The sequence below is a fragment of the Pan paniscus genome, chromosome 4 (genome assembly GCF_029289425.2).
Source record: "Pan paniscus chromosome 4, NHGRI_mPanPan1-v2.0_pri, whole genome shotgun sequence".
Lineage (NCBI taxonomy): Eukaryota > Metazoa > Chordata > Mammalia > Primates > Hominidae > Pan > Pan paniscus.
Genome location: NC_073253.2, coordinates 77,918,583 through 77,945,806, shown reverse-complemented (window position 1 = coordinate 77,945,806; position 27,224 = coordinate 77,918,583). Strand labels below are relative to the sequence as shown.

The 27,224-nt window shown below is 37.6% G+C and overlaps 1 protein-coding gene across 2 annotated transcripts in view; it reads right to left on the bottom strand.

Moving 5' to 3' along the window:
- ZFR (zinc finger RNA binding protein) overlaps nt 1–27,224 on the bottom strand; it is a 90,611-nt gene that overhangs the window by 4,400 nt on the left and 58,987 nt on the right. The window contains exons 15-19 of one of the 2 annotated variants that reach the window (XM_034960212.3): nt 26,666–26,807; nt 21,218–21,315; nt 20,260–20,355; nt 5,427–5,538; nt 5,211–5,308 (exon numbers count right to left, since the gene is read on the bottom strand). In XM_034960212.3, the coding sequence (XP_034816103.1) occupies nt 5,211–5,308; nt 5,427–5,538; nt 20,260–20,355; nt 21,218–21,315; nt 26,666–26,807 (546 nt within the window). Of the gene's footprint in view, nt 1–5,210; nt 5,309–5,426; nt 5,539–20,259; nt 20,356–21,217; nt 21,316–26,665; nt 26,808–27,224 lie in introns of those variants that run through there. The other variant, XR_008625396.2, reaches the window with a different exon arrangement.

Below are 27,224 nucleotides of genomic sequence, written 5' to 3'. Positions count from 1 at the left end.
CAAATGTTAATTAATCGTCTTGGCTGAAGGGCATATCGAACTATCAGCAGAACTGACAGCCAAAAAGAGCCTACTGTTTTCCAAGATAAGGGAAGGGAAGGCAAACTTTGGCACTGAATCATATCATCTTATCTTGTGCTTTTACTTCATTTTTCTTTTATTAAAATTTATTAAAATCTATTAAAATTCTAAAGCTTAGCCGGGCATGGTGGCTAAGCACTTTGGGAGGTGGAGGTGGGAAGATCACTTGAGCCCAGCCTGGGAAACATAAGGAGACCCTGTCTCTACAAATAATTAGCTGGGCATGGTGTCGCACATCTGTGGTTCCAACTACTTGCAAGGCTAAGGCAGGATTGTGTGAGACGGGGAGGTTGAGGCTGCAGTGGGCCCAGATGGTGCCACTGCACTCCAGCCTGTGTGACAGAGTGAAACTGTCTCAAAAAAAAACAGCAAAAACAAAACCAAAAAACCCCTAAAGCAAGTCTGTCCAATCCGTGGCCCTCAGTGTTGAATGTGGCCCAATACAAATTCATAAACTTTCTTAAAACATTATGAGATTTTTTTGCGATTTTTTTTTCTTTTTAGCCCATCAGCTATCATTAGTGTCAGTGTATTTTATGCATGGCCCAACACAATTCTTCTTTCAATGTGGCCCAGGGAAGCCAAAAGACTGGATACCCCTGCCCTAAAGCTTAAAGATATGCTAATATCTATTTAATGGGTTGTTTACTTTCAGCCAGAAGAATGTGGCATTCACTGTGCAATCTTAAAAATGTACTGATACTGTAGCTGGTTTTCAATGAGTCTAAGTTGCTCCCTAACAGCAGCCAATGCCAAAAGATTCCTTCCTTAGAACACAAAAAAATGTGCATCAGTATAGAAACATTGTGTATGACTGAAATCACTATGATTAGGAAAGAAAATCCTTGACCGGGTGCGGTGGCTCATGCCTGTAATCCCAGCACTTTGGGAGACCAAGGTGGGTGGACCACGAGGTCAGGAGTTCGACACCAGCCTGGCCAACATGGTGAAACCCCGTCTCTACTAAAAATACAAAAAGTAGCCGGGGGGTGGTGGCGCATGCCTGTAATCCCAGCTACTCAGGAGGCTGAGGCAGGAAAATCGCTTGAACTCAGGAGGCGGAGGTGAGCTGAGATTGCGCCTTTGCACTCCAGCCTGGGTGACAGAGCGAGACTCCGTCTTAAGGAAAAAAAAAAAAAAAAAAAAAGAAAGAAAAATTCCTTGTTACTTCATGAATAAAAATAAACTTTCACCACATGACCATGTGTATGTAAGAATATCTTTGGCACCAATTTCAAAAGATTTCTTAAAATCTTGAAACTAGGGGGACTTCAGAGACATGATTTAATCTATCCCTCCATTTCTAGGGATATACCCACTTAACCTAATTCAAGGAAATTTTACAGTCACTTGATTAAACAGCAACTTTCTCTACATAGTTATAGGCTTCAACGTAACTGGACTCTTTTTTTCTGGTAAAATTCATATACCTTTAAAATGTACACCTTTAAAATGTAAAATTCAGAAGTTTTCAGAATACTTACAAAGTTACTCAACTATCACTATTATCTTATCCTAGAACATTTTCATTACCCTAAGTGGAAACCCCAAGCCCAACAGCAGTTACTCCCCAACCCCTCTATCCTTAGGCCCTGAGAACTACCACTGCCTATTATGAATATTTCATATAAACGAGATAATTAGGATAAAGTTTTTAAGGTTCATTCACATCATAGCATGTGTCAGTACTTTCTTTTAATGTCTGGCTGAATAATATTCTAACGTATGACTGTATTTGTTTATTCACCCATTCATCAATTGATGGACATTTAGGTTGTTGCTACTTTTTGACTATCACACATAATGCTGTTTTGAACATTTGTGCACAAGTTTTTGTGGGGACATATTTTTTTCAATTCTCTTGAGTATATATCTAGATATCAAAGAGTTGCTGAGGCATATAGCAATCCATGTTTAACTTACTGAGGAGCTGCTAACCTGTTTCTCTTTTCCTTTTTTTAAGTGATGAGGTCTTGCTATGTTGCTCAAACTGGTAATGCACTCCTGGGCTCAAGAGATCCTCCCACCTCGGCCTCGCAAACTGTTCGGATACAGGCATGAGCCGTTGCTCACTGAACCCTCAACTTCCTGGGCTTAAGTGATCCTCCCACCTCAAGCCACCTGAGTAGCTGGGATTACAGGTGCACGCCACCATGCCCAGAGCTAATTAAAATTTTTTATAGAGATAAGGTTATGCTATGTTGCCAGGTCGTTCTTGAACTCATGGGCTCAACCAATCCTCTTGCCTCAGCCTCCCAAAGTCTTGAGATTACAGGCGTGAGCCACTGTGCCTGGCCCTAACCTGTTTTTCAAAGTGACTGCTGTTCACACTATTTTAAATCCCTGCTCTGATTTTGAGATAAAGGATAGTTACTGGTTTAGTCATCCACATGGGAATTTATTGCTCCAAAACTTTTCCCCCAAGTTAGATAATTCTAGTTGCTAAGAATTTTGGCTCATACACCTGCTTTGAAAATCCTGAAAGTCTCAAAGTCATCTGTAGTCAGGACTTGATACAGCATTCTACTTAGTCTACAATTATTAGGGACTTTTGCCAGTACCGTTTCTCTACTTCACTTAAGTTATAAGACTGTTAACTTCCCAGGTGAGAACTAGGAATATTTATCATCATAATATACTAATTCTTTATTCAGAGAGACTTATAAAAGGTCCTTCCTAAAGATAACATAATAGTGTTTTCTTCTACATTAACAGAAAATATCAAAAGATATCTCATATATAATAATGAATATTTATACATTTTTACCACAGAGATATTCTTACTAAGCATCAGCCTATTCTTTTTTTTTTTTTTTTTGAGATGGAGTCTCACTCTGTTGCCCAGGCTAGAGTGCAATGGTGCGATTTCGGCTCACTGCAACCTGTGCCTCCTGGGTTTAAGCGATTTTCGTGCCTTAGTCTCCCAAGTAGCTTGGACTACAGGCACTCACATGCCACCACGCCCGGCTAATTCTTTTATTTTTAGTAGACACAGGGTTTTGCCAGGTTGGTCTCAAACTCCTGACCTCAGGTGGCCCGCCCGCCTTGACCTCCTTAAGTGCTGGGATTACAGGTGGAAGCCACTGCACCCGGCCCAGCCTATGCTAATATTTTATGAGTTTCTAAATGAAGGAATACTCCAGTAAGTAAAACCAATATAGCATTTGAGGTTTGAGTGAGCACCCTATAATCTCTTGTTCTGCATGTGGTTTGTAGGTACTTCTAAGGTCTGACAAGAAGAGAAAATTCTACCATATTACTGGCAATTATTTAGCAGCAAACTAAATTTGAAGATTGATACAAATCATTCCCAAAGACATTTTGGAATTTTAATAATCATCGAGGATTAAAGGTTTATTTTATAATCCATTTGCTTCTTGGGAAGGGATGATTAACCCTATAAATTTTGCCTGTTTATTAAAGGTATGTTAAACTATGTACGCCTACCTATAGGAAGGAATTTTAATAAATGACAAAGGCTGTATCTGGCAGAAGCAACTTGAAAAGGATCACTGGAGAAAAGACATATAGTGGCATACAAGAATAAAGGTAGACACTGTGGAAGGAAATATGGAATCATTCCAGAGACAAAGGAAGGAAGAGGAACGTTAACATGGGCACTACAGGCCACCGAAAAACTAACCGAAATTGACACTGGTACTTCAGATTTCACCAGTTATATATGCACTAATTTATGTGTGCATGTGTGTATAGCTCTATGCAATTTTATCACACATGCCGCCTTATGTCATGTAACTACCACCACAATCAAGATGGTTAACTGTTCTGTTGCCACAAGACCCCCTTTAGAGCCATGCCATTCCTTCTTCCTATCCTTAAACACTCCTAGGAAACACTAATCTGTTTTCCTCCTCATCCAAGTATTACATCATGAGTGCTACATAAATGCATTATATATTATGTAACTCCTTCACTTTTATTAAGAACACTTCTAAATGTTCTCCTAAACGTCCTCTTAAAACCAGACCACTTTCTTTAAGGTCACATTTTTAGAAAAGTAAGCATTCTTCTTAATGATGAATTTTGTTAGTTTTCAAGTGTTTCCTTTTGAATTTCTTTTCCCTTAAATTTATAACTAATTCCTTTAAGTACTAAAGGGAGAAAGAACAGACACTTAAGGCAACTATCTTCTTCCCTAGAATATAAAATGAAAGAAATAAAAACAGCGAATGCATAAGAATTTGGTCATGTTTTGAGTCTGTAAGATATCCATAATATTCTATTACTACTCTCTCTCCCCCAATACCATTTCTGGCCTAACAATTTACTTTGATCCTGACATCTTTCAAATTCCAAATTATTCAAGATAACCAATCAAGATCTTAAATCCAACAACTCCCAAGCATCTTAGAGTGGATTACTGTTCATAGCTAGCATGCTTTTTTCCCCTACTCAGCACATTTCTGGAATCAACAAAGGGAAGCTGTACCAATCTTAGGTTGATTTTTTTCCATTCATTCATTAGGTTCAATGTTTTTTCTTTTTCATAATTATTCAATAGGGTTAATAAGATGATAATACTAGCTAACATTTAAGATCCTTCCATATACCAGGTGTTAAGATGGTTACACATATTAACTCATTTAATCTTCTCAACAATCCTGTTTGAGACAGATACTGCTTTTATATCCATATTACAGATGAGATGGCAGAGTTGGTAGTCAAATCCAGGGAGTCTGTCTCCAGAGCCCACATTTTTATTTACTTTATTTGACAGTGGCAGGAAAGGTTAAATTATAACAATAATGACCATAAACACCACAGCAAATTACTTTTGTACAACCAGAGGACATAAGAATTTCTGCTGATCTTGATACATAACCTATTACCCAGATTTAATGAGACACTGAAAATATTGCTGTATTTTTATAATATATAATACACTTACTTAGAAATGCCCATATAATTAAATAATAAAATTTTAAACTCTATTAGTGAAATCTAGTTTTGGGCAAGCTATTTTAATATCCTTTCTAGGGGCTTGCTTACTACAGAAGCAGAAGAACGAATATTATATAGTGACTTATAATATTCCTTAAGACAATAACAGAAAAATAAAACCTTAATGGAGTAACCCAATAGGGCTCTGAATTTAGGAATACCAGTACCTGTGCACTGGATGTGATGTCTTCACGCTGCTGGTCAGTCATTGTTGCCAAGGTATCAAAGGGATCCTTTTCACAAGGATCCAGAAGTCCAGGACTACCTACAGCAATCACCACAGGGAGAGGAAATTATTAGCATTGTCCACTTATAAAAAAAATTATTCAACCAGCAAATGAGTAAACTTCATTTTACTTCATTAAAAACAAAGTAAGAGTTACCTTTAAGAATAATCCCTGAAGAAATGCATTCAAAAACTCTTCTCAGTGCATCCCCAGGGCTCTGAGGGCTAGAAGCACTGCTGATTGCTTTCTCTACTAGTAACTCCATAGCCTAAAAATACAACATAAAAATGTGTTTAACAGCTTACCAAAGGAATTACTCATTTTCAAACACTAGCATGACAAACTAAAATTTTAAAGACTGAAAAAGCTACATAGAACAAGTCACAAAAACAGAAAATAAATATTACATATAATATAAAAACATTCAAAATTAAGGAATAGGCCGGGCACAGTGGCTCACGTCTGTAATCCCAACACTTTGGGAGGCAGATTGCCTGAGTTCAGGAGTTAAAGACCAGCCTGGGCAAGATGGCAAAACCCCGTCTCTACAAAAAAAACCCCAAAAAACCAAAAATTAGCTGGATGTGGTGGCACATGCTGGTGGCCCCAGCTACTTGGGGGACTGAGGCGGGAGGATCGCTTGAGCCTGGGATCGTTTACTGGCTGCAGTAAGCTGAGATCGCGCCATTGCACTCTAGTAGCCTGAGTGATGGAGTGAGACCATCTCTCTTCACAAACAAAAAAATAAAAAAAACAAAACAAAAACCCAATGCAGGGAGTGGTGTTTTGAAGGGTCTCATGATAAAAATTTGTATTTAGATTTTTAAAAATTGAGATATAATTCACATGTAAGATTCACCCTTTTAAACTGTACAATTCAGTAGTTTTTAGTATATTCACAAAGTTGTTCAATAATCACCATTACCTAATTCCAGAACATTTTCATGATCTCCAAAAGAAACCACATAGCCACTAGTAGTCATTCTCCATTCTCCCTTTCTTTTAGCCCTTGGCAACCCCTAAATCACTTCCAGTTTCTACAGATTTGCCTACTATGGACGTTTTATACAAATGGAATCATGTAATACGTGGCTCTGTGTTTGACTTCTCTCACTTAGCATAATATTTAAGGCTTATCCATGTTGTAGCTTTTACTTAAAAGTTTAAATGAGACTACTAACAGCAATTCAAAGAAACTAGTTTGGAACCACTATGAAATCCTTAAGATGATAATGAAAGCTGAAAAGACATTAGTGAGAATCCATACTTTTGGCTATACACTAAAAAAGCTCATGGACTTATTTGTCAGAAGTAAAAACTACGTCAACCTATTCACTCCAAGGCCATTTCTCAGAATCTCTTTACATTTTAAGAGATGAGAATTTAAAGAAATAGTGCACATTAACAACTATGAAAAATAAATGATAGCTTCCAGCACGATTGGAAAAAACCTGAAAATAATGAATATTAATAGTGATAAATGTAAGTCACAATTAAAAAAATTAAGACAGCTCAGTTTATTCCGTTGAAGAATGCAGGAAGATGTTCAAGATTCTTTTTTATTTTGAGAAAGGGTCTTGTTCTGTCACCCAGGCTAGAATGCAGTGGCATGACCATGGCTCACTGCAGCCTCAAGCTCTTGGGCTCAAGTGATCCTCCCACCTCAGCGCAGGATCACTTGAGCCCAAGAGCTTGAGGTTGCAGTGAGCTGTGGTCGTGCCACTGTACGACTGGGACAACAGGCGCAGCCACCATGCTTGGCTAATTTTTGTAGAGATGGGGTCTCACTATGCTGTCCAGGCTGGTTTTGAACTCCTGGACTCATGTAAACCAACTGCCTTGGCCTCCCAAAGCCTTGGGATTACAGGCATCACAGCAACAGCCCCTCAAGACATTTTTCATTTTTTATGGATTTTCATTTTAAAGTTAAGTTTTAATATTTTAAGGGACAAGCTTCAGTCATCTAGAAAACTCTATGTGTATGTATGGAGTATGCATGTGTATGGAATATTTTAAGATGCGAAAAGACTTGAGACCCTTGAGGATAATAAGGTCAGTGTTACTCATCTTGAACCCACTTGCCTAGTACAAGTAGCCAGAATTTTGTAAATACTTAGTAAATGATTAAGACATGGAATGATTTTGGAAAGAATGTGAGAATCATCCTGACAATTCAGTGATAAAATAAACCAAGAGTAATAATTAGCAAAATATTGATGTTGTGATTAAAACACAAAATTGAAGTCATAAAATACGTAACTTTCGATAAATGCCACAAATTTTTACTGAGTACTTTTAGCAAATGTTATGAGAAAAGTGAGGATTAAGTAATCAGCTACAGTTCAGGTATGTCAAGACATAAAAATGTGTTTCAAGTAACTCAAAGCTTTTTCAAAATCTGTTTATTGATTGGCTTTAAGAATCAGGCATTTCTGATTTATACCAGCAGGTAAAAGCAGAAATTAATTAAAAGTCAAGAAAGAAATCAATTATTTATGGAACACAAAAAAGTCAATACACTTAAACACACACAATAAAACTAATCAACTAAAACATATTAATTTTCTAAAGAACATAGCTATTCTCCAAGCACATGTCTACAGTTAAAAGAGCAATGAAAATAGAAGAATATAATTCAAAAGTAAAAAGATAATATCAAAAATAAATAGAATCAAATTAAGGATTACAACACTTCAGGTTTTAATGTAAAGGGTCTTGGAGGCTATAATTATATAAGAGAATAACTTATTAAGAATTATTATAACTGGAGATGGAAAAAGCTCCCCATATTAAATGATTAAAAAAATCAAGGATTGTAATATTTGCTTTAAAAGATTTTTTAATTTTTTTTTTTTTTACAGACAGGCTCTCGCTATGTTGCCAGGATGGAGTGCAGTAGTTATTCGCAGGCACGATCATAGCACACTGCAGCCGAGCTTGAACTCCTGGGCTCAAGTAATCATACCTCAGTTTCCCCAGTAGCTGAGACTACAAGTGAATGCCACTGCACTCCACTGTATATTTGCTTTTTATTAATTTTTTGAGAGACAGGGTCTTGCTCTGTTTCCTAGACTGGAAAGCAGTGGTGTGATTATAACTGACTGTAGCAGGCTGGGTGTGGTGGTTCACGTCTGTAATCCCAGCACTTTGGGAGGTCAAGGTGGGTGGATCACCTGACGTGAGGAGTTTGAGACCAGCCTGCCCAACATGGCGAAATCCTGTCTCTACCAAAAACACAAAAAATTAGCCGGGTGTGGTGGCAGGTGCCTGTAATCTCAGCTACTCAGGAGGCTGAGGCAGGGGAATCACTTGAACCTGGGAAGCGGAGGTTGCAGTGAGCTGAGATCACGCCACTGCACTCCAGCCTGGGCGACAAGAGTGAAACTCCATCTCAAAAATAATAAATAAATAAAGTAAATAAATAAATAAATAAATAACTCACTGTAGCCTTGACCTCCCAGGCTCAAGTGATTGACCTCAGCCTCCTGAGTAGCTGGCACTACAGAACCCACTACCATGCTTGGCTAATTTTTATTTTTAGTAGAGATGAGGTCTTGCTATGTTGCCTGAGCTGGTCTTGAACTCCTGGGCTCAAGCGATCTTTCCATCTTCGTGTCCCAAAGTGATGAGATTACAGGCCAAAGTGATGAGATTACAGGCGTGAGCCACTGGACCCAGCCTTATTTGCTTTTTAAAAACACTCATGAAGTGTATTTTTTCCCATCCCATCTCCAGTTATAATAAGAGTAACTCTTAGTAAGTGGCAGGCACCATGCTAAATGATCACTTATATGCATAATTTAATTCAAGATGGAAAAAAAATCCCATAAATTTAAGAAGCTAAAAATAGTTTTGTCCAAGGTCATGTAGCTAGGTGATAAAGCTGAGATTTGAACCCAGGTCTTTCTGAAATCAAAATAATGCTTTTTTTTTTTCTTCTTTCCCTTATGTTTTCTTTCCTACTATGTTTCAATAAGTATCTTTCATCAATGGGTGATCCAGAGAGAAAACATTAACTAGTTTCCGTGAATATTAGTTTCCAGCTCTGGTAGAGACAAAGACCTATGTAAAACAAACAAAACAAAGCCACCTGATGAGATTTCAGTAACACAGGCACTTTCACTGGTGGGAGTGTAAACCAGTAAAATCTTCCTTTAAAGCACAAATGGCAAACTGCATCAAAACGTTTCTTTTCCCCCCCAACAAGAGACGGAGTTTCACTCTTGTTGTCCAGGCTGCAATGGCGTGATCTCAGCTCACCGCAACCTCCACCTCCCAGGTTCAAGCGGTTCTCTTGCCTCCGCCTCCCAAGTAGCTGGGATTATGGGCATAAGCCACCACGCCCAGCTAATTTTGTATTTTTAGTAGAGATGGGAGTTTCTCCATATCGGTCAGGCTGGTCTTGAACTCTTGACCTCAGGTAATCTGCCCACCTCAGCCTCCCAAAGTGCTAAGATTACAGCCATTGCACCTGGCCACAAATTTTTAAAAGACACACATTAATTAGCCCAGCAATGGCAGTACTAAGATTTACAATAGGGCTATTACTACATAAGAAAAGCACAAAAAATATTCTGCCCTGCTCTTAATTTGTAACAGACTGGAAACAATCTCTAGCACTAGGAGTTCTGGCTAAATAACAGTAGTAGCAGTTATCCTCTTCATTATAGCTACCACTTACTGAGTGCTTATCCTCGCTAAGTGATGCTCTAAGTCTTCACATATATTAACCAATTCTAACCATTATAATCACATTCTGAAGGTAGATATGACTATCATTCCCATTTTACAAATTAAGATGTTTATGCTCTTAAAATAGGATTTTATGAATACCACAACAATGGGCAATTGTACATACAAAAGCCACTTACATAGTCCAGTTGACATGGATCACTATTGATACATGCACAACAGACTTTGATTTGTAAGCCCATTTGCAGGTTGTTGCATTTTTGTAATATATTTACTCACAGCACTTTACTTTATATGGTGAAATGTATGAAAGTCTTAATAAAAATGGTCATGTCTTGCAGGGAAAAGATTTACTTACAGCTTTTAGTGATTTGGGGTGTGCATACAGTTAAATAGATGATTTTTGTTAAGGGGTATCTAAATGTTGAGTTAGTTCATGTACCGTTTGCTGATTTTTTTGTAAGCTGAGACTGTTTGTTCTTTGCCCTGAGATGTCAGTGTCCTATCATTTTAGAACTCTTTGTTGGTTCTATCAGCAACAGCCGGGAGAACTGTTAGTACAAACCACCACCACTAAAATCTGTATTACTTACAAATACCTCTGAAAGCCAGTAAAATACGTGAAAAGAAATGTTAACGTATTTCAACTGTTATTTGGGCAGGAAGAATAATTATAGCAGTTTTCTTCACCTTTCTTTGAGAATGATTCCTTTATATTTGATATATCATTCTTCAAAACAAAACAAAACAAAAAACTGGTCAGGAATGGTGGCTCACGCCTATAATCCCAGCACTTCTGGAGGCCAAGTTGGGAGGATCCCTTGGATCCAGGAGTTTCAGACCAGGCTGGGCAAGATAGTGAGACCTTATCTCTACAAAAAATTAAAAAAAAAAAAAAATGTAACCAGGCATGGTAGCATGCACCTACAGTCCTATGTACGTGGGAGGCTGAGTTAGGAGAATCGCTTAAGCCTGGGAAGTCGAGGCTGCAGTGAGTCATGATCATGCCACTGCACTCCAGCCTGAGTGACAGAGTGAAACTCTGTCTTAAAAAAGATAACCTGAAACATTTTAAAACGAATGATTCAGCAGCATTATTATACTATGTTGTCCATATCAAGTTCCAAAACATCTCCATTACCCCAAAGTAAACCCCCTTACCCATTAAGCAACTTATCCCTATTTCCATAGAGACATGCACTCTGTCTCTATGGATTTATATATTCTTGATATTTCATATAAATGGAATCACACAACATGTGACCTTTTGAGCCTGGATTCTTGCACTTAGCATACTGTTTTCAACATTAATCAATACAGTGGCAGATTTTTTTTTTTTTTTTTTTGAGATAGGGTCTCACGATGTGCCCAGGCTGGCCTCAAAATCCTGGGCTCAAGAGATCCTCTTGCCTCAGTCTCTTGAGTACCTGGGACTACAGGAATGGGCCACTGTGCCCAGCTCAATAACAGATTTTTTTGCTGAAATACTCATCATAGGACACTGTCTAGAAATAAAATATATAATAACATTGTGTGTTGGGGGGGGAGGGAGAGAGAGAGAGAGAGAGAGACAGACAGACAGACAGACAGACAGACAGACAGACAGACAGACATGGTCTTGCCCTGTCGCCCAGGGTGAAGTGCAGTGGTGCAATCACAGCTCACTGCAGCCTCAACCTCCTGGGCTCAAGTGATTCTCTGACCTCAGCCTCCTGAGTAGCTGGGACTACAGGTGTGCGCCATCTCATCCAGCTAATTTTTAACTTTGTCTTTTGTAGACATAGGGTCTTGCTATACAAATAAGGCTGGTTTTGAACTCCTGGCCTCAAGTGACCTTCCCACCTTGGCTTCCTAAAGTGCTGGGATTACAGGTAGGAGCCATTGTGCTAGGTCTATAATAAACATTAAAAAAATTACATGCCTTTTGTAAGTCACTGCAGTTATATTATTCTAAAGGTTTAGATAGCACACAGCAATTCTGATATCAGACCAACATTACAACAGAACTCTACCTATATTTTATTTCATCACCATGGATTCATGACAAAAGAACAACTAATTTGAAGGCAGAACACCATTTTCAATCCTCATTGCAGTGGCAAAGGAAAGGCCACAAAAGCAGGCATTGTTACTTAAGGATTTGTTCAAAGTAATCTGAATGCTAAATAAAATTAAACATAATACAGTTCATAAGAATTTCAAATTTATTTGATAACAGAAAAAAAGTTACTCCTGTTTATGACAATAGCACAGACACAAACTGAAGATCTCTTGCCTCCAAAACATGATTAAGAAATATATTAGGGCCAGGCATGTTGGCTCATGCCTATAATCCCAGCACTTTGGAAGACTGTGGCAAGAGGATCGCTTGAGCCCAGGAGTTCGAGACCAGCTGGGGCAACATAGTGAGAGCTCATCTCTATTAAAAATAAAGACATTAGTCAGGTATGGTGGCATGTGCCTATCGTCACAGGCACTAGGAAGGTTCAGGCAGAAGGAATGCTTGAGCCCAGGAGTTCAAAGCTGCAGTGAGCCAGGGCTGCTCCATCGCCCTCCAGTTTAGATGACAGAGCAGGACCCTGTCTCAAAAACAAATGATAGAATATACACACTACTGCCTTTCAAGAAAAAATGTAATAGCTTGAATCAAACAGAGGAAAAGGCCAGTGACAGAGAACATTCCTTAAGAACAGAGTGTTTACCCTGCTTAAGCTTGGCTCTCCAGAGATGAGGGTGGGGATGACAGCTGATTCAACAAATCGCAAAAACTTCACCAATAACTTTCAATTTGGAGAAAGGTAAAATGAATCACATTATAAGCAGTTTCAGAAGAAATTTTCCTAAACGTAAAAACTCCATCTGACCATCTTCTATCTCACCAGAAAAAAGAAAAACACTAGAATTTGCTATCCTGAAGACTTTGAAAACCAGGAAAGAACAGAAGCAATCAGGAAATCAGGAAAGAGCAGAAAAATGGTAATCATTCATATCTAACTATTTCCAATAATAAATGCATTTGGCTAAAATGCAGATAAAAGAAAAAATAAAGGTAAGATCTTCCAAAGGAATTAGAGGTAGGGAAAAAAAAAACTTCATAGAGCCCCAAATTAGCTTCACATACCCAAATGCTCTCTTGGTTCAGGGGAATATAAATTGTTAGTGAAAGGAAATGGTAAAATAGGTTCAGGAAACAAATGGAGCAAATCCTGCAAAGACAAAAGCTCTAGGAGTCCATTCTTGGATTGAAACCTGAAACTGAAGGGGTGGCAATAAAATCCATCACATTTGGAGTGCCATAGTATATTTGATGAAGACACAGGAGAGTGTAGCCTACATTTGCTAACAAGGCTGCAGGTAGCCAAATCCTACTCCTTTTCATAAGCAATCCTCCAATCATATCTCACAGGGGAAGGAAAAGAAGAGTTATCAAAAAAGGTGAGAATAGATTTGCATGACATCTTTGTACTTGTGTGGAACATAGCATGAAAACTAGTGATAAAAATATATTCTGTAGGGACTTTGGGTGATAGTCACAGGTCAATGTAGGTTCATTAATTGTAACAAACATACTACTCTAGTGTCGGGGAGGCTGTGTATGTGTGAGGGCAGGGGATATGTGGGAACTCTATATGGTTGACCCTTGAAAAACGTGAGTTTGAACTGCACAGATCCACTTATATGGGAGTTATCTTCCATCTCTGCCACCAGAGACAGCAACATCAATCTTCCTTCCTCACCCTTAGCCTATTCAATAAGAAGTTGAGGGCTGGGCACAGTGGCTCACACCTACAATCCAAGCACTTTGGGAGGCCGAGGGGAGCAGATCACTTGAGGCCAAGAGCTCGAGACTAACCTGGCCAACATGGTGAAACTCCGTCTCTACTAAAAATACAAAAATTATCCAGACATGGTGGCGCGCGCGCTTGTAATCCCAGCTACTTGAAAGGCTGAGGCAGGAAAATCTCTTGAACCCAGGAGGTGGAGGTTACAGTGAGTTGAGATCACACCACTGCACTCTAGTCTGGGCGACACAGCGAGACTTGGTCTCAAAAAAACAAACAAAACAAACAAAAAAAGGAACAAAATGACTGAAGTTAAAAAATTAAGAGGTATACATTATACCTTGTTGAGAGCAGATCTCTTCTTTTAAATAACCATAGTTAATAAAAATTGAACATATATTAGGCAACCAAAAAACCCTTTAAATTCCAAAAATTGCAAATAGCAGACTACATTTTTCGAATCACGATGCCATAAAAACTAAATTATTATTTACCAAAACAAAAGTAACCCTCCTTCAACTGTGCAGAATATAAAAATTCCCTTGGCTGGGTGCCGTGGCTCACGCCTGTAATCCCAGCACTTTGGGAGGCTAAGGCAGGCGGATCATGAGATGAGGAGTTTAAGACCAGCCTGGCCAACATGGTGAAAACCCATCTCTACTAAAAATACAAAAATTAGTCAGGCATGGTGGTGCATGCCTGTAATCCCAGCTACTCAGGATGCTAACACAGGAGAATTGCTTGAACCTGGGAGGTGGAGGTTGCAGTGACCCCAGGTTGAGCCACTGCACTCCAGCATGGGTGACAGAGCAACACTCCGTCTCGGGGAAAGGGTGGGGAAATAAAATTCCCTCAAAACTACTGTTGGTTTAAAGATAGTATGAAAACAAATTACAAAGCATTACCTATGCAGCCAAAACTCTTGTGTTCATCTTTAAACTGCAGCTTTAAAACCTCTGTAACTACAGAATAAATCAATGAATCAAGCATCTAACTCAAGAAGTTTGTAAAATAATAACAGAAAACCCCAAGGAAAATAAATATAGAAAGGTAAAATCATAAGGTAATAAGTTATTAATGAGGATTACAATAGAGCTGATTTTGAAGAGACAAAAAAGCAATAAAACAGATAAACCACTGCCTAAAGAATACAATATTAGGAGCGAATTTTAAATGTCAAAATACTGACATTTTGGTGTTTTTTTTTAAAGTACCAAAATACTAATGTATTTGTTGTTATATGTAAATGATTTCAAAGATCAGCCAGCAGCTTTTTTCACTTTTGACTTTCTTCACAATCATTTTCCCTGCCATGGCCAATGCTCCAATTCCTTTGACCTGTGCATTCTCTTTTCTTCTCAGTTCTTACGGCTCTCTACCCTCAAAGAAGAACACACCCTGTGAAGTGCATGGGTGACTCTCTCAAAGAAGGCCTGGGTAGGACCAATCTGCAGTGCTGAAAATCCAGACTGCAAGAGTGGCCCAGATGCAGTGGTCTTGAGAGTCTATTCATACAAGTAACAATGTGGACTTACTACAACAGAGATAGCTTCAAGGACACCCTGGGTGGGTAGAGGGGACCAAAGTTTAAGAAAGCAGGAAGCAGGATCATGATGTACAATGCTTGTATTTCCATACATTTTTAAAATTTGGGACGGGCACGGTGGCTCACGCCTGTAATCCCAGCAACTTGTGAGGCCAAGGTGGGCGGATCACTTGAGGTCAGGAGTTCTAGACTACCCTGGCCAACATGATGAAACTCTGTCTCTACTAAAAATACAATCAGCCAGGCGTGGTGGTGCATGCCTGTAATCCTAGCTACTCGGGAGGCTGAGGCAGGAGAATCGCTTGAACCTGGGAGATGGAGGTTGCAGTGAGCCAAGAAAGCACTGCTGCACTCCAGGCTGGGGTACAGAGCGAGACTCCATTTCAAAAATAAATAAATAAATAAATAAAATTTGAAGCTATACAATGCCTACAAATTATTGTATTTAAAATCTATTAAGAATCTAATAAATTCCAAACACCTAAATACTGAAACACCCACATTGTTATTTTGCTCCCATCTGGCAAATACTTTACTGGCTAGTCTCATCAATGACACAAGGAAGAATTAAAAGCAAACAAACAAACAAACAAGCAAAAAAAAATCCTAAAATAGCGTAACTCTATTGAATGGGTTGATTTTTTTAAAGGAAATATAAATTGCCAAAATTAACCACCAGAGAGAGACTAATTACAATAGAAGAAATTGAGAAAACACTATTCCCTTAAAAGGAATTGGGAAGTGATGATGTCACATAAATTTTTATAAACTGACAAGAAACAAAGTTTTGATGCTACTAAAACTGCTTCAGAGTTTAAACAAAGAAAAGCTTCCAAATTATTTTTACAGAGTTAGTGATCACTGCTTCTAAATTTGACAAAGAGCACAGAAACAAAACATAAAAAATTTGTTTCATGTCACTGAGAAATTCTTAAACTATTGGCAAGCAGAACTTAAGAGTTCATTACAACACTATTCTCATATGTATGAAGAATCATTCCCAGAATGCAAAGGTAGCTCAAAATGAAGAAATCTATTTACACAGTATTAAAAGGTTGAAGGAGAAAAACTATACATTCATGTTAATAAGACTTAAAAAATTGATGAAAGTTCAACTTCCGTTACTGATTCAAAAATTACTTAAACTGGAAAAAGATTGATAATTCAACATGACAAGTAAATATCTCAAATAAAAGGCTATATACCGTCATGCTTAATACAGTTTATAGACCAGAAACATTTTTAATACAATCAGGAACGTATCATACATGTCAAGCAGTATTTCTTTTATTCCGTATTTGTTACTCTAGAATTATCTTTTAATTAAAATAGAAAAACAAGTATTGGAAAGAAGGCAAAATATCATTTGTAGATATGTCTCAAAGAAAAAAAAAGAGATAAGGTCTCATTCTGTCACCCAGGCTGGAGTGCCATGGCACAATCATGGCTCACTGTAGACTTGACCTGGGCTCAATAGATCTTCCCACTTCAGTCTCTCCAGTAGCTGAAACCACAAGCACATGCCACCATGCCGGGCTAATTTTTCTATCTTTTCTAGAGAAAGGGTTTCACCATGTTGCCCAAGCTGGTCTCCAACTCTGGGACTCAAGCGATCCTCCTGCCTCGGGCCTCTCAAATAATGGGATTACAGGCATGAGCCACTAGACCATGACTGGTTGATCTTTGATCTATCGATTTATAGTTTTTTAATTAGTTTTTTTTTTTTTTTGAGACGGAGTCTCACTATGTCACCCAGGCTGGAGTACAGTGGCACGATCTCGGCTCACTGCAACCTCCGCCCTCTGAGTTCAAGCGATTCTCCTGCCTCAGCCTCCCGAGTAGCTGGGATTACAGGCGTCTGCCACCGAGCCTGGCTAATTTTTTGTGTTTTTAGTAGAGATGGGGTTTCACCACCTTGGCCAGGCTGGTCTTGAACTCCTGACCTTGTGATCCACCCGCCTCGGCCTCCTAAAGTGCTGGGATTACAGGCATGAGCCACCATGCCCAGTTTTAAATTAGTTTTTAAGTAATGCACATGTATAATTTATCCTGGTAAAAATTAAACATTACAGGTCTCTATACTAGTCATCTCTTCCTCCCACTCCTCAGAAATAATCACTACTGTAAATTAGAATATATCCTACCAAAAATTTTGTTATGTATTTAAATTTACATATACATATCTATAGAAAATAAAATTCGATGAAAAAAAAGCTCTAAAACAAAGGAGATGTGCCAGGCACAGTGGCTCATGCCTATAATCCCAGCATTTTGGGAGGCCAAGGCGGGTGGATCACAAGGTCAGGAGTTTGAAACCAGCTTGGCCAATATGGTGAAACCCCGTTTCTATTAAAATATACAAAAATTAGCCAGGTGTGGTGGCGCATGCCTGTAGTGTGTAGTGAGCTGAGATAGCCGTACTGTACTACAGCTGCCACTGCACTCCAGCCTGGGTGACAGAGCGAGACTCTGTGTCAAAAAAAAGAAAAAAAAAGAAAGCAGGTGTGAACTAATTTGTCAGAATACAAAATCCAGAAATGATAAAAAAAATTAATGAATCAAAATTTAATGCCAGGTACAGTGGGGCTCAGGCCTATAATCCCAGCAGTTTGGGAGGCCAAGGAGGGCAGATCACCCAAGGTTAGCAGTTTGAGACCAACATGATGAAACCCCATCTCTACTAAAAAAACAAATTATTAGCAGGGCGTGGTGGCCCCTGCCTGTAATCCCAGCTACTTGCAAAACGGAGGCAGGAGAATCGCTTGAACCCAGGAGGCAAAGGCTGCAGTGAGCTGAGATCATGCCACTACACTCTAGCCTGGGCGACAAGCTGTCTGAAAAAAAACCCTGTCTCTACTAAAAATACAAAAAATTTAGCCGGGCGTGGTGGCAGGCGCCTGTAGTCCCAGCTACTCGGAGGCTGAGGAAGGAGAATGGCAAGAACCTGGGAGGCGGAGCTTGCAGTGAGCTGAGATCGTGCCACTGCACTCCAGCCTGGGCAACAGAGCAAGACTCCATCTGAAAAAAAAAAAAAAAAAAAAGTGGTTAACTTTCCTTCTCTTTCTTTATTTCTCTTTCTCTCTCTCTCTCTCCTCTCTCTCTTTCTTTCGAGACAGGATCTTGCTCTGTTGCCAGGCTGGAGTGCAGTGGCGTGATCTCGGCTCACTGCAACCTCTGCCTCCCAGGTTCAAGCGATTCTCCTGCCTCAGCCTCCTGAGTAGCTGGGATTACAGGTGTGCATGTTGGTCAGGGCAGTCTTGATCTTCCGACCTTGTGATCCACCCGCCTCGGCCTCCCAAAGTGCTGGAATTACAGGCGTGAGCCACCGTGCCCGGCAAAATGTGGTAACTTTCATATAGCAAAAATCATCATAAAGCTGAAAAGTAGATGAAAAACTGGAGAACACAATTTCCAACACAGGTAAAGGCTAATTATTGTAAAAAGAATTACTATAATAAAATGATGAATAAGAAACTGGCAGTTAAGAAAAAAACAATTACAAATGCCAACCATTACGCAATTAAAGAAATACAAAAAATTAAATAGCATATATATATATTTTTGAGATGAAGTCTCACTCTGTCACCCAGACTAGAGATAGTGGCACAATCTCGGCTCACTGCAACCTCCGCCTCCCGGGTTCAAGTGATTCTCCTCTCCTGCCTCAGCCTCCCGAGTAGCTTGGATTACAGGTGCCCGCCACCATGCCCAGCTAATTGTTGTATTATTAGTAGAGACGAGGTTTCACTATGTTGGCCAGGCTGGTCTCGAACTCCTGACCTCAGTGATCCGCCCGCCTCGGCCTCCCAAAGTGTTGGGATTACAGGCATGAGCCACTGTGCTTGGTGAATACCATATTTTGCCTATCATATTGTTAACTATTAAGAAGTGTGATAATATCCCAGAACTATGACAGTGTAAAGAATATAATTAGTCTAATAGTTTTTTTGAAATTTTCAATGACCCAACCTTCTGGTGAACAATTAGTACATGTTCTTTAACCTTGATATTTCAGCCCTAGCAATTTATTCCGCCCTCAAAAGCTTGACAACAATATATACAATGAGGTATAATAAGGATTTAATAGCAAAAGATTGTAAACCTAAATGTCTATCAAATGAATGTAAGTTGAATAAAATACGGCATGTCCATAGAAAGAATGCAGATGTGACTGCCTTTTCAAAGAACTCTAAGATGAGATTTGTTAAGAAAGTTTTAAATTGTACAGTTTTAAACTGTGATAGCAAGGCCATGCTTTTGTTAAAAAAGATTAAAAAAAAAGAACTAAGGTAATCTTGCCTATTAACTCTCATTAATTAAACTCTGGAGTCAATAGGTTGTTTTATTTTTTGATGAATCCCTGTCTATCTGAATTCTTGCTCTTCAGGAATCAAAGTTTCAAACAGTAATGTACATAAAGATAGAAACATATACTGTATATAGGTATAATTTTTTTCTCCTAGAAGAAATCATAGCAGATTGTTAAGATAATCTGCCTTTAAATAAGAAGGCTTTTGGTTATTTTGTAGCTTTCTGCGTTACTGAATCTCCTATTTTTTGTATTATTTTTGAATAATATATATTTCTGAATTTTTACAGTTCCCAACCACATACATTATTTTAAAAAATGTCCTTGCATAAGGAGATTAACAGTTCTTCAAAGTCTTCTTTATACATTTGTATAGTATATGTAAAAGCCAACTAATAAATGCTGTAATATTAAAAAAAAAACACTGTGAAAACAGCAAAAAGAAAAAAACACACAAAGAGAAACATCAATGAAAATTCTTTAATTAGTCACATCTGAGAAAATTAAACATTCTAAGACTCCCCCAGGATTTTTCATCAGAAAAAAAAACTATATTTAGTAAATGCAAATAAGGCTGATAATTACATGTAAACTGAGAGGATAAAAACTGCAGAATTATTTCCTACATGTTTTTACACCATACAGTTACATACTACTTACCCAGCTTGGAAAATCAGACCAAGTTGGAACTCGCTGACAGAGGTCTCGAAGAATGCGTATGATAATCACACAGGACTGCAGACCATTAGCTCTAGCCTTGAGAGCAACACAAAAACCAATTGAATTAATCTTAGAAATACTGAATATATCCCTTGATGAAAAAAAGTTAAAATACCACCGTTCAATGGAAGCTCAGATAAAAACAAAAACAATCACACTTAAAATTGGATTCAATGAGCTGCCATTTACAGCAGTATTTTATGCCAGGGTTAGTATTTAAAAGCTGGTATTTAGGTCAAAGTAAACAGATTATACAAGAATAATATTTCTTGATCCCCTGTGAACCTTGACCTGTGTTCATTTAAAACAGTAAACTTAAAAAAAAAAGTCTGCCTATATTAGAAATAAAAGAAAAAGTAAAGAGCTAAAAAGTTTGTCTAGGGACTGAAAGGTTAAGGAAATCTGTTTGGTTTCCCTTCTGTGCCTTTGCATGACTGCAAAGTCACTAAACCAAACAGCTGCTTCCTCCCCTTTCACTCCCTACACTTATTAACTTAGAGAAAGAGGGGGAAAAAAATCTTAAAACTATACACAAAGCTTTAAACACATATTCCATTATTTAAAGCAAAGTTAATCTGCAGCCTTATGGAATATAATATATATACACAAACATGTGATGTTCCTAAACAAGTCAACTTTAAATATAGCCACTAAAAATAAAAAATAAAAAAAACCCAACTACAAAACACTCCCCAAACCTAAGTTCATTGTCAAATTAATAATAACTGCAATATGCAGATCATCATACCCAGCTTTCTATGTTAACATATTTTCTGATATTTAATTTAAAATAGTATTGCTTGGGCAGTCTTTTGAAATGTTTAAGCACAGTTAAACATGTTGTACTGAACTACTCTCTCATAAGGCTACAAGAAAAAAGTAAAATGATGTTCCGAACCTGGAACCACTTAGCGTGGCGTAGAGCAGCCAGAGCGTCAAGGCATTTTTGCCTGTCCAAGACGTCCGGTGGGTCTTTCACCATACCCGAGGTTACATCTAAAATGGATTGAATTGGCAAAATGCAGTGAGGAATGGGTGTTTGACCAGGTGAGCAAGACACTTCCTTAAGGTAGCATCAGTGTCACATGAGCCATTTGAGAGCTTGTTGGCACTTTAATATATCCACGGAGTTATTTTCAATAAATTTACATAATCCAATATGAGGAACAAAAGGTTAACTTATTAATTTAGTAATATAATAAACAATTTCTGGAAATATAAACCCTACCCACCAAAACGAAATCTGAAGGAAAGATTACTGGACACAGTGCACTAGCACAAAGACAACAAGACAAGAGGGAACACAAAAATCCACCTTAATAAATGAGTATGTACAATAAACTACTGAGTTTGTTCAGTACTCTAAATGGTCATAAGTTATTCTGGAGCTAATATAACAAAGAACTGATGATAAATATAGAATGCTCAATATAGTTACAGTTATAGAAAAAAAATGAAGAACCCAAAACAGGCATTTCTTTTTTTTTTTTTTTTTTTTTTTTGAGACGGAGTGTCACTCTGTCCCCCAGGCTGGAGTGCACGATCTCAGATCACTGCAACCTCGGCCTCCTGGGTTCAAGCGATTCTCCTGTCTCAGCCTCCCAAGTAGCTGGGATTACAGGTGTGCACCACCACACCAGGCTAATTTTTTGTATTTTTTAGTAGAGACGAAGTTTCACCATGTTGGCCAGGCTGGTTTTTAACTCCTGACCTCAAGTGATACACCCGCCTCGGCCTCCCAAAGTGCTAGGATTACAGGCGTGAGCCACTGTGCCCGGCCCAAAACAGGCATTTCTAAAAGTTTCATGCTCTCCCTTCCGCATGAAAATTTTCGTTATCAGAGAGTATGAAATGCCCTTTAAAATTTAAAGTTCCCATAAAGTATTTCAAAAAATGATAAAAGAGAAACAATAGGCAAGCAGAACAGCGAATAGGAACTAGTATGGTTAAACAGAATTAAGAGTGGAAAAGATGCAACAAACAGCATCCTGTGATGATAGATGTGTAGGGTCTTTAAGCTGATTAAAACATAAATGAGCTACACAAAACTTGAGAATATATGAAACTAAACCAGGACAAGAAGTTAACTTTACATTAATATATCATTCATAAAAGTAGACAAAGGGCTATCTTTATATCCATCTAAACATCTGTAAAATGTGTATATTAACAGCAAATCTGCTAATCAAGCTATTAGTAAGCAAATGGCAATTATTCCAATCTAATTCACAGCTCTCAGTGATTTAAATAGTATGAATATTTTCTCAATATAGAAAAATTATATAATCTATTAAATATAATAGTCCTTTGGAAATTATGGGGCATTTAGAATACAGTTTAATAATCGAGTATATAAAATGAATATGGACGAAAAAATACATGATAAAAGTATGAAAAAGTTAATTATCTTAAGAGTGCTAGCTGCAGTTCTGGTCAAGTTACTCATATCTCATAAGCATTCAGATATCTTAAAGGATAACTTGTTCTTATTTTGAGTAGATGACATATAAAAAACATATTTTGAAACTGATAGAGAATTCTATTCTCTGTCTAAGGTTTCTTTTTCTTAGTTTTTTACTCCTCGAGTAATCAGATGGACACAGATTCTTCAGAAGACATATTTAGAGGAAAGACAGATAATCAAGGAAAACTGTGTGACATTTTGAGAATAAATACTAAAAGTGGAATTTGGTGCTAAAAAGAAGTTATCAAGACAAAAATATTAGTACTCTCAAAACTTATAAGACCAACTATTGAACCTAGAAATAACCTGAACATAAGAAATGAACTATTCTGTCAGGAATAGATAAAGAAAAGGGACACAAGAGACAGCTAACTATGAAGTTTTAAAAAAGAAAAAAGGGCCAGGTGCAGTGGCTCATGCCTGTAATCCTAGCACTTTGGGAGGCTGAGGCAGGTGGATCATCTGAGGTAGTGAGTTCGAGACCAGCCCGGCCAACATGGTGAAACTCCATTCCTACTCAAAAATACAAAAATTAGCTGGGTGTCGTGGCACATGCCTGTGGTCCCAGCTCCTCAGCTACTTGGGAGGCTGAGGCATGAGAATTGCTTGAACCTGGGAGGTGGAGGTTGCAGTGAGCCGAGATTGTGCTGCTGCACTCCAGCCTGGGTGACAGAGTGACTGTCTCAAAAACAAAGCAAAACAAAACAAAACCCCTCACACACACAAAAAAGAAAAAGCTGACTTCCCCAAAGCAGTATTATAACATGCTAAAGAACCTCTTTCTATGTCCCTTATTTACTTACATTTGCTAAAGCTAGAATGCAAATAGGTGACAATGTGCAATCTCTAAAATTTTTCTAAATTTCTAATGTTAATTCACAATTTTATTTCCTCCAATATGCAAGAAAATTTTGTTTTGCACATAAGCATTCATAACTTTGGAAATTGTAATTCATGATATAAATTCAAAGATGCCAAGACACCTATTGCAATTTTTTTTTTCTTTGAGATGGAGTTTCACTCTTGTCGCCCAGGCCAGAGTGCAATGGCATGATCTCGGCTCACTGCAACCTACACCTTCTGGGTTCAAGCAATTCTCCTGCCTCAGCCTCCCAAGTAGCTGGGATTATAGGCACTCGCCACCACGCCCAGCTAATACCTATTGCAATTTAAAAACAAATTACAGCTATAAGTAGCAAATTTTTGTTAAATTTAGTGTGGATTTTTGTACCCATTTTCTATTTCAAGTAGATTAACCCCTTATATTCTGCTAAAATCATACTTGTTGCCTAACACCCAGTTAACAAAGCAAAAAAAAATCAGTTAATTTATAAAAACAAAATGCTAATTCTTATTCTATGTGAATGTATTTCATAGATTTTAAGGGGTTAATCACCAATTAGAAGACATGCTGTGTCCACACTATTTTAAGATTAAACGTTAATGGGAATATATTAATTCAAATTAACATGGTCATGTAAAATATATAACCCACTCAACCATTTAAAAACTAGTGTGAACACTGCTCAATTCTAGAAGAGACAAAGACAAAACAAACAAAACAGCCACACAAAGGACAATAAATGCCAGGCTCTGCATCCAAAATCCCTCCTTTATCAAATGGCAGATGTGACACTGAGCTTTTGAAAACCTTGGTCAAAAATCCTTCCGATGTCTTGGCAGCAACCCCTGACAGGATCAATCCCCTCTGCTAGAAGGCTTTGGACCGGGCCTGATAAGCTACAGGTGGGAAAAAACACACAAAATACTTAACTTGCTGCAGAAAAGATTCTGTAGCAAGGGTTAGAGCATTCTGAACATTTCAAGCTTAAAGTCAATTAAATGTTTACTTAATGTTTAACTGTCAAACACAGTATCATAAAACAGATCTGTCATGCGTTTAACAGTTATTTGGACAATGTAATCATTTCCTTTATTAATTAATTTTTGGTATTAAAAAGGACCATTATGCATTAAAGAGACTACCACACAATGCGCAAGTAGTAACTCTCATGATTTACAATTGTTCTTCCGGCAAAGCCTTCCTTAACCCCTGTACTAACTCCCCAAAGCAAGCTATAGGCTTTAAATGATTTTAAGACACAGAGCACTGGGAGCTGCAGTGAGAGAGAATACATACCGTTATTCTGCAGCAAGAAAGAAGCAATCTTCATAATGAAGCTAAAGACATGGTTTACTGCAGTTATCTGCAGCAAGGAACACTATCAGTGTTTCTACACTTTGGCACATCCAACTTTTCAGCTCAGTGTCTTGAAGCAAAATCTTTCCATTTTGGACTGACCATTTTCCTCATCATAATATTTATGAAATTCAGAACAATAATTCTAACTCAAGTCTGGGTCAGACAAAAATATAATTTTGTTTCCTTTAGAAGGGATAGGTTATCAAATAATTTACTGCAAATATGATACTATTCACTTTAGACTTTTACAACATAATAAAATGGCTTGATACTGTATAAATTTAATTAAGTCTAAATATAACTGAACAAAATGTATTCTGAAATAAAGTTAAATGGTTATCACTTTACACTAAATATAGCAACATTTATAATGTATCATATTAGTTTTATCAAATCCCATATGCTGTATACGACCTGACCAGATTGACTCAGGAACTGTTTCTCCAGCAACACCCATGGCCAGACCTTGAGTAGAAACTCACGTTCACGTAAGAAAATCCTTTACACAAAACTCATTTAAGATGCAAAGCTTAAGATATAAATATCATCTGATTATGGTATACATGCAAAGTATGTAAAATTAGACATAGCTCCCAATGACATTTTTGGTAAAATGTTCTTTTCCTGGGTTGTGAAAAGCCCAGTGTCTTAAAAAATTGCTTTGTTATAAGCAAACAAATTTAAAGAAACAGTAATTGAGAGACTACTGATGCTATTTTATACAAATCAATTTTAATATTAAGTATGTAGTACCCTCTTCCTCCTCAACCTGTATCACAAAGAAATATTAGTGTAGACTGTTATTCCATACTCAACAAGATGTATAAAAACATGAAAGGAAACAAAGTAAATTTTATCTGACCCATAAAACAACAGAACCAACATACTGCAGACACTGATCATGCTTTTCAGCTTAAAAGCTTTTGAAGCTTTGAAAATGTTACAGAATAGTCCCTAAAGCAACATTGCTGGCACCAGCAGGATTTCATATTCTATAGTTGTAAATTAAGTTTAAAAACCCTGAATTGTGCTGTGACTCACTATCTACATTTACACAGTTTATTTTTCAGTATCTCAAGTGTGATATTAGGGTCAAATGTCCAAATCCTCCTGCTTTAGGATGTTCTGCATTTATGAAAGCGCTCCAAGCCAAAGAGCAACCTCAGAGAACTAGAAATATTTACCACAGGACAAGCCAAATCCATTATTATATATATAAAAATGCCTCTTTAAAATGTGTTACGAATACTTAGCCAATTTTGTTTGTGAAAACTCTTGTCTTTTTTGTAAGACAAGGCAAGAGCAAAAACTTCTTAATCCAACTTAAAGTTGTGTCCCCCTAGTCACTAGCAACATTTTAAAACCATTTTTTCATGCATTGACTATGCCAGTAAAAATAATTTTGAAGTTTTTTTCCAGAAATCTGAGGTTAGCAAGAAAAGAAAGAAATCAAGAAAATCAATCATACCATAGTGTTTTATATAAAAATACATCACTAAAAAGAGCATTTACTCTGTGGGAAATTATCTTAGGCAAAACCGGTTGCTAAATAAGTCAAATCTATCAAATTCACGTGTAATGCCAGCATGTTGCCTTCTAGGGCTTAATGCCATCTTAAAGAGTAGATAAATGAAAAAAAAAAAGTTAATAGAAAGTAGAAAGTTTAATGGCTTTCCAACCTCCTTCCCTCATGTTCTCTTCTCGAATAATTGGAGATGTCAGTGTGATAGTGACTTGCATTTTGGGTTCCACACATGAATTCAAAATTATTGCCGCTTCAGATACAGCACATTTTATGTCATACTTCTCAGGGCTTATAACCTGTGTAATGAAGATGATAAGAAACAAATTGGATTGGATCTGTTGTGTTAACAAACAAAAGCACTTTCATTATGGCTCTTTCACTCTCTTACTACCCTAACCATTCTATATGAGGACTAGATTATATACTGCTCCTTCTAGGAAGCCCTGCCATACATGCCAGTATTATTAGTCTTACTCCCTACTTTCAGAATTCTGTGTTGAACTAATATTTACCATTGTTTGTATTTTGAGTTATTTGTACATAGGTATGTCTCTCTTAGATAATAAATTCTTGGATAAAAGAAACACTGCCATATTTATAACATATATTTGCATAATTTGAATGAAGCTAAAATAGCTACCTGACCTTAATAGGAGCTACAATTTATTCCCATATTGTACATTTTCTGTGAAATACACATTTTATCAGGGAGC